General features: G+C 27.3%; 1 protein-coding gene across 1 annotated transcript; it reads right to left on the bottom strand.

Annotated features, from left to right (window-relative positions):
• Positions 1–2,811: 2,811 nt before the first annotated feature.
• Positions 2,812–8,411, bottom strand: LOC107005644 (protein trichome birefringence-like 41). The gene is made up of 5 exons (XM_015204284.2): positions 7,952–8,411; positions 5,236–5,407; positions 4,173–4,348; positions 3,914–4,072; positions 2,812–3,294 (listed from the first exon to the last, which is right to left on the bottom strand). Exons 1-5 carry the CDS (start codon positions 8,218–8,220, stop codon positions 3,003–3,005), a joined length of 1,068 nt encoding a protein of 355 aa, XP_015059770.1. The 5' UTR covers positions 8,221–8,411; the 3' UTR covers positions 2,812–3,002.
• Between the last annotated feature and the right edge of the window lie 1,161 nt (positions 8,412–9,572).

Here is a 9,572-nt window from a genome sequence, read left to right as displayed (position 1 = left end):
GGAGGGTGGAGTGGGGTGGGGTGGGGGTGGGTCAACTTTAACATAATATTTTGTTTTCTAAAAATTCTTTTGGAATTATTTGAATAGAGTTTATAATTTTTTTGATTCAATTGCCACATGTCAATATTGTATTGGACTATTTTTCATGTATATGCGTTTGAGATTCACGCATGTTTGTGCTTTTATTAATTATCATTTTGTGTTAAATAGGTATAGACTTGTTAAGATTTTAGTGTTCAATAGGTACTAGCCTTAGTTGAGGTGTCTCAATGAAATATGCGAACAACTTTAAGGGGCCGCATATGACTTAAGCCAGTAATACATCCTATAATACCATGTAGGATGTACTAGCTAATCCATAGATTAGTTATACATAGACTCATATTCCTATCAAAAATAGTATTAAATTATACCATGTATAATAAATGGATTATTTCTTTAATGCAGCCTACCAAACATTCCTAAGGGTCATTTTTACTATATCACCCTTTGAATATAATAAATATAGTATCTTGAAAAATGTAATAATAATTATTATAATTAATGATAAGGGTAATTAAGAAATAATTATAAAATTATCTATTAATTTTATAAAGTGGACAAATATTATTAGACATCTCAAAATAATATAATGAAAACTATTGTTAGACTTAGAGAGTAAATAGTAACAGAGTATTTATTGTTAATACTAATTGAAATTTTCTTAATAGCAGTTGGTTAGCTATCTTCTACGGATTATTTTCATATTTTTGAATTTTTCTTGTTAGCTATAAAATGAAAAAAATAATTAATATAAATATAGTTAGGAGTAAATTATACTGCTAATTGAAAATTTCTTAATAGTTTATTACCAATCTCTTATTGATTATTATGTGTAGGGATGTTCATGGTTTGAATAAAAATTGATTTAAATTAAAAAATTAATTAAATAAATCGATTTACTTTGGATTTTTAATTTGGTTTGGTTTTAGATTGTTAAAAATCGATAGTATTTGTTCGCTTATAATTTTATTCGGAAAAAATTGAAGAAATAATCGGACCGAACCAACAAGTTATATACTTAAATTTAATTATTATATATACATAATATTTATATTCATAAACAATTTTAAAGATTTTAATATGTTTAATCAAAATTTATTTATAATTTACTTATTAAAAAAATGTCCAAGGTGAAAACATTTTTCTTATTGTTCATATATGTGAGTGTCTATTGAAATTCTTTGTGAGACTGAAAATGTCATTGTCTCTTCCTTCTAATGCCAAAATAGTGAATTTTAAAGTTTTATTCAATAAATTCGACAATCGAAAGTTCTGTAATGACATTCATTCTAACTATTTTTTTGTTTGAATGGATTGTTGTCACTTTTTCCACGTTTTGAATGAATTATTTCTTTTATTTTTATGTATGGTTAATAACCGAATCAAACCAAACAAAACCAAAACCAAATATAACCAAACTCATAAATGTACATTATATTTGATTTGATTTGGTTTTGATAATTTTAAAACTGATTAAATTGGTTTGATTTTGATTTTGACCAATGACTGACCCAAATCAAACCCATGAAAACCCTAATTATGTGTGTATTTTTGAATCTTTACTATTTGCTGAAAAAAATATGATTAAAGTAATTATGATTAAAAGTAACAGGCAATTAAATTTACAGTTATTTTCTATTTTTAAAATTCTTCTGACTCACTTTAATTTGAATTAATCGTATTTTATATCAACTTTGTAAAATTATTTTAATTCTTTTAAGTGTCTAAAATATATGAGTTTGAAATCCACTAATTTATATTTATCTTTAATATATATTAAAAACACTAATTCGTGTCTAGTGTCTTCTATTTGAATTTTAGTTCGTAAAGAAGCAAGTTTATTCTTGATCATTTTTCAAACCTAAATCAAAATTTATGAGAAAAAAGAAGGTGATTTGGGCACGATAATTATATCATGGAGTAAGTATTACTTGGAACAAGGTAAATTGAAAGAGACAAAATAATTTTTTTTGAAACCATTACAAGTTTTTTCTGTTTTTAGGTTCAGGATATAGAAAATTTGAGCCATTATTTTATTATCATTATTGGTTAATCTAATTTTGTATATATTTCTTCTATATTAGTAATTATTAATTTTTTGCTATAAATTTAAAACTTTATCTCTATTTTTATCATTAAAGAATGGAACTCCAACATGATTAGTTGCATGAACAAATCTATGTTACCCTTTCTAAAGAACTATCAATTACCAATATATCGCCGAACTAATGAAATTCTAAAATTGTATACATATGTCATATATCGCCGAACTAATGAAATTTGAAAATTGTATACATATGTCTTTCGTTATACTATTGAGACAATATAGTCTTTACTATTCAAAAAGTGATGCACTTGTATCCTTCATAATGACGGACGGACACATATCCTAATCTTGTACATCTATCCAAAAATATTTTACTTCGGATAGATGCAAATGAATAAGACACTGTATCCATCTATTAGTGTGAAGGATATAAGTGATGCACCTTTTAGACGTCAAGGACTGTGATATTTCAATAATATAACAAAAGATATACCATTTTCAATAATTCAAAAATATATTGATTTTTTCCCAATAAAATTTTTAACAATGATAATGCAATCAAAAGGCCAAAAGAAAACATAAACCAACTACAAGTCATGTAAATAACATTGCATTTATTTTGACATCAATTATTATTTTTACTAATTTAAATATATATTTATCGCTAAACATGACACACATATAAAACACGTACACTAAACTAGTATACATAAAAGTGATTATTGAAGATTGAAGTAACAACTTATTGAAATAGAACTACTGAATATGTTTCAATCAAATAACTATTCTTTTCTCTAATCATCCGTGCACTAGGAAAAGATCTGATCACAAAAGATCAAGTTCTATAGAAAATTATTTTCACAACTCAAATCAGCGACCTCAAGCAGGTTTACATGAAAAATAATTTTATCAGTTACGTCATTACTATAAAGTTATATAGTATTTCATTCCAAATATCAGGAACTCCAGCTAAACACCAATGACTACAATCCATTCCACTTAGCCCATAAATTGAAGGATGTCCATCTTTACGCAATAAGCAAAGATTTGTGACATCAAGCAATGTAACTTGCTTCTCAATTGTGTACAATACTTTCTTCAAAACTTTCAATGCTGGGGGTAACCCTCCTGGATATGTTGAACCACTTATTGGTTGCATTTGCCCTAAGCAAGTTTTCACCCCTGGCTCATTCCAATCGGTACCGCTGTCGGATTCAACAAGGGAAAAATTACGTGAAATGACAAATATTTATAGTATATTATGCTCCATAGTTATTATAGTTTTAGATATTCATGATTAGCGACAACATTTTCTTATATTTTTCTATGAATTTAGAATTTTTATGATTCGATTTCTGTACGTATAAATCTAGATTTTGTATATGCTTACCCTAGCTATTTGTATATAACTTATTGATACATATATTTTGTATATAAGTTATAGAAAATTCATACTAAATTACTATGTTTGTATATTGACAAGCGAAATATGCATATGGAGTTTTAAAAAATTCCCATGACAAGAGAAATATATAGAATATGTATAAATACAGAATCTGTATATATTTACCATGTTTATATATTGAAAGCTAAATATACAAACGAAAATACTCAATAGCAAACAAAACCATAGATATATGGAACGTAATTAAGCAAGTTGTATCTATGGCGCATGATTAAGTTTAATCTCTTTTCTATTTATGAAATTCTCTTTTTTATAGTGTATCTTGAAAATATATATAGTGTGATTTTTATTTGAGCGACCTACATAATATCCACGTGACAATACTTAGAAAATAAAAGCCAGATATATATAACACTTACTTGTAATGAGATGGTGAAATTCCTTGAAAGAACACTATAGTTTTTGCAGGATTAATGTTGGTATCAATCCATTTAGCCCATGTAAATAAAGCTCTCTCAAAAGCAACAACACGATCCATGTCTTTATAATATTGACCTCCTATTTCAATGTAATCCCATCTACAAAATATAAAAAGGTGACAAAATTAATATATCGATATATGTTTTTTACGATTGACCTCTAAAAAATACGAAATTTAATATATAGTTAGAAGCTAACGGTTGAGTGGTTCCTCTACGGTTCCACCAATGCCAAGTGTTGAAAATGAGCATGTCAATTCCTTTCCACAATGTGCCACCTTCAATTGAATCTAATTTTAATATTCTTCCCTTTTCTTCCCTCACAACGTCCACTAAATACACACTTCGATCCAACATCACATCGAGTTCAAAATCCTGAAAAATACAATATGTTTTTCGTTTTAGCAGGAGTTGAGTTAATGTCATTATATCGAGAATCACTAAAGTCTTTAGCAGCTATCATTTGTAGAGAGTGTTAACTATAAATATCTATATTATATTATTGTTGCAAATGCAAAATCTAAATTAGCGTTTGGCTATAGATTTCGAAATATTCTTGGCAAATATCATTTGGGTGAAAATTTGGGTGAAAATTTCACCATGTGTTTGGCTATAGTATTTGGAAAATATATTTCGCTTTTTTAGAAAAATATGATTTATATCCATAAGTTTTAAAAACTATCAAAACTAACCATAAGTTTGTATTACAAGTCAATTGCAACTTCGTTCCAACAATAAAAAATAGTTTCCATGACACTAGAGCAATGTGTTAATTTGAAGTGAGTGCAACAAGCATCATTGCATACATCGTAAAATAGAAAAATCACATGACTTTGTTATCCTGAGCCGATTGTTCATCATTTTCATCAATAACCATATCTTCATTTAATATTCACCGAATATTTCATCACTACTTTGGTGTTAACGTACAAAAATTATATAATACAACGCAAGCAACTACTATAGATGGTGTTTTTATAAAAGATAAAAGTTTGGAGTAAATTTCAATTTTCAAAAGATCCCAAATAATGAGATTTGCCCCAAATACTAGAAAAACTAGTATTTGAGAATTTAAAATATTTACCAAAAATATTTTTTAAATAATGACAAACTGTATGGACAAACGCTATTTGTCAATTTTTTTCCCAAATATTATTTGAGAAATCAAGCTTTAGGTTTGATAAATTTGACCTAACTCGTAACTGAAGCCCTAGCTCTGCCCCGAACGGAAATAGATGAAGGGAAAATGATAAAGAAATTACCAAGAAGGTGAATAGAGAGACATCCCCAACTCTAGTTGTGTTGTATTTGGTGTTAGGGAGTGATGTGTAAAGAAGGCATACAAGTGATTGCCACTGATTTCGACTTAGAGAATCTCCCACAAACATGATGCTTTTCCCTTTGAATTTTTTCAAGAATGCCCCTCCATCAAATCTGCATAAAATGAACTAAAATTATATCTCGAATTTGAAATTTATGAATTCTGAATTTTAATATTGTCTTGATGTTTTGGATCGAATTATTGGACATGATATCAGAAGTAAAATGCAGCGCGTTTTCATACTTTGTAAGTATAGTTAGTCACGTAATATAAGGATAATAATTTTGGGATTTTATTTTTATGTACTCCATCCGTTCACTTTTAGTTGTTACGCTGCACTTTTCGAAAGTCAATTTGATTAATATTCAAAGTTAAATTAGATTATGTTAATTTGTATTTTAAACAAAAAATTTAGATATTCAAAAACTATATGAGAAGTACTATAAATTGCAATATTTTACATATAAATATGATGAAAAATACATTTTAAATTATTAGTCAAAGTTTTTATAATTTAACTCTAAATATAAAAATTATGACAAACAATAGTGGACATAGGAAGTATTTCTTGTTTTTGGTTTGAGGTATTAGCTGCTCGAGTGATTATCTTATCCCATCATTTGTACGAAAATGATATCGTTAATGTAGTATATAATAATCTCATGTGATATCTCAATTTATGAAATATCCTTATCTATCCCATTCCGTATATGGAACTCTCCCTAAGGATAATTAATCCCACCAATTGTATTTGGTTAATTAAGACTCAAAAGCATAAAGAGAAAATGATTGTGATGCATGTCTTTAGTTAAATCATTATTTTACAAGGTCTAATTAAGTTTATAGTGACAGTTTAGCCACCATGATGAAATTATTATTTTACAACTGTAAATCTGATAAAAAGAAGTGAGGGGGACCTACACCTTCTAAAAGTATATGTTAAAAAGACATAAAAAACGAATTAAAGTCCATATTGATTGGGGAATCTATTGGTGATTTCGTTATATGGATTGAATTTGAATAATCCTTCTCTTGTGAGCTAGTTTTTAGGGTTGAGTTAGATTCAAATTCATATTTTTACATGATATTAGAGTCAGGTTCATCTCCTTTTAAATTTCAATCCACGCTCCAATCAGGCCTATAGGCGTGAAGAAGAAAGTGTTAGAATGGATAAAAATCTCACATATTGACTTGGAAAGGAATTGATAGTCTCGTTATATGAATTTAAACTATATATTTTACGTTTATGAGTTAATTTTTAAAATTGAATTATGCCCGAATTTCATCTCTTCCTAAAAACACACATGCTAGACACCCAATTACAGTGTGGCCCCTTTACATAAAAACAATTTTTTTTTTTGTAGTATTTTCTTATTAGCACATGGAGAGGAGGGGACCTATGTTCAGATATGTCATATGTTTTCCACTATGATACTAATTAGATTTAGGGATCTAAAATCTAATTTTAACAGATCATGTCTAGATATTGATCTTCATCAAGTGGTCAACATCTTAATTGGTAATGTTTTTTTTTTCTTTTGATTGAATACATCGACAACTTCAATAACATGTTGCAGTTTAGAATCTGAACACAATAATGTATATTATATTAGATATTTCTAGCTTGTGTATTCATAAGCGTTTATATATTATATCGATAAGTTAATAATATAAAATATTGGGATAAAAGTAAAAAATATTTCAACTTTGGTTGAACTTGATGTTGTGATATTAAATTTTCATGAGGATCTATTACCTTTTTAAAGTCTAGACTATTCAATATCGCATTTTAAACCTATATATTTGTCCACGTGAACATAAAAAATAACATAATATTATAAATAATAATGTGTCCACATATGCATATATATACCTTTAAAATATACTATTAAATAGTTCAGGAAAGTAATAAATCCTCGTGAAAATTTAGTATCGCGACAATAAATTCGATCGGAATTAAAACAATTTAGCCAATTAGAGGCGAAATCATTATTAAAGCTGCCACTTTTCTTGGTTTGGTTTGGGTGGGGTGGGGGTGGGGGTGGGGGTGCGGGGTCACGGGTCACCATACTATTACAAGCATCATTCAAGCTTATTTGTTGGCTTATTCTATTAGTAATATGTGTATTAAATATTTTATTTCGTATAAAATAGTGTGTTAATTTTTCATAATTTATGTATGTATGAATTTTTAAAATTACAAAATCATATATTTGTATTGATTTTTATATGAATAATTTATTTCGTAATTAGCTATTAGATATAATAAGCTCTGCTATTTATTTTGAATTTAATATTTGAATAACTCACTTTCAAATCAGCTACGAAACGAAACTTTTTTTTAAGGCTCACGGACACTCCTTCATCAATCTACCCTCTAGCCTCCGTCACTTTCATAAATTATTTCACATTACTTGCTTCAACATAGATTGTAACTAAACATTTTTACAATTAGAAAGATTCAAAAACAAAGAATCAAATTAAATAACATTATTTGCAAGTTTTATACTAGTAAAAAAAACAAACAAATTCCCTAACACAAACAACAGAATTCGTCACTAATTCTCTTTAACGACAAATTCACAAATATATTATCATAATATTCTGTTAGCTACGAGCAATTCAACAACGTAAAGATATGGAGTTATAAGAGTTACCTTTCTAAGGAGCATCCATGTGGTTGCCATCTATACTTGAGATAGTCTTGATTAGGACGTCCATTCTTTTGACAATTGAATTCATGTTCAATAAATGGACATTGAGTTGAATCGTAAAGAGGATAAGTTTCATCTACGATCCAACTTCCTTCGAAAAAATTACAACTCCGCTTTACATTAGCATTAGCATTTGCATTTGAGTGATGAAAAAATAGCACAAAAAAACTTGTAAAAATACAAATGAAGATAGTAAAGAAATTCCAACTCATAGCTCTACTAATCAAATCTTTAAGAAAAAAATGCCCTCTTTAATAGTATGAATGTGTGTGTCATATATATATAGAGTTAGATTGTGTTGAGATCTAGAAATAAAGGGAAAAATTGTTTAGATATCACAACTTTTATTTATGAAAAAAAAAGAAGAAAAAAGTGATATGATTTATGAATTACTTATAAAAATTGTCAGAAAGAAAAGTTTGTCACTTTTCTACACATATCATTTATTTATACCTCACTAGATGTTAAGGAAGGTAGGGGTGGACATGGGACAGTATTAAAAACTTTGATTTTTGATTTTTAAAAGATATTAGTTTCATTATTAAAAGTTAATATTGTAGTTTTGATTTAAAAAAAATTGAGTGTGGAATTTTTAAGTTTTTTGGAGTATAATTTATATATTTAAAAATTAGGTAAAAACATAAAGCTAGTTACAGTAATTGATGATTCTAGATATTTTTAAAGATATATGAAATAGTTTATATATGTTAAATAAATTATTTTTAAGACAAATACAAAATGACAGTTTAGATGTATCCCTAAAAGGTAACAACTTAGTAAAAGTTGGCTCAAACATGTAATTGTATTAAAATATTGTTTAATATCTATAAATAATTAATATAAATCTAATAAATAAAATAATTATGATTCAAAACCCAAAAAAATAATAGTAATAATAATAAATCCAATATAAATATCTGTTTTTTCAGGCATTTAACCAGAATATTAAATATACCAACTGTCGACTTGGAGATGTTACAATTTTACACTCCATTATATTATATAGTTAATGACTTTTTGTTTAGGCCGTTTAAAACGTCTTAAATTTGCATTATATATACTTCTTAACAACTTATTGGATGGTTGTTACATGTATTCTCTTGTTAGTTAAAATATTGTGATTGTTACTCGTATTGTTAAATTAGTTGTTATATAATAGCGAAAATTTATATTTTAGGTAACAATTGATTTGATGATCGTCTAGTGTCAGCTAGTTAGAGCTTTTTCGATTAACCCGATGAGAAAAAGATCATTGAATGAGAAAAATCACTTAATATTTTTGTTTTTGTTGGGATTTCAATATGAAAGATTTCATGATTATTTACAAAACTTGTCAACTATTCTATTTTAGGGGGTCATTTGAACCCCATTCGACGGAAAATTATATTACTTTTATATGGTTAAAATATTTTTTTAGGTATATATATGTCACGACTCAAAACCGAGCCGCGACTGGCACCCACACTTACCCTCCTATGTGAGCGAACTAACCAATCTAAGTCCTAACATTTCAATTTAATATCAACAGAAAGTAATGCGGAAGACTTAAACTCATTAATAAAAA

This window comes from Solanum pennellii, chromosome 12, assembly GCF_001406875.1.
Source record: "Solanum pennellii chromosome 12, SPENNV200".
NCBI lineage: Eukaryota > Viridiplantae > Streptophyta > Magnoliopsida > Solanales > Solanaceae > Solanum > Solanum pennellii.
This window is presented reverse-complemented; position numbering and strand designations above follow the sequence as displayed.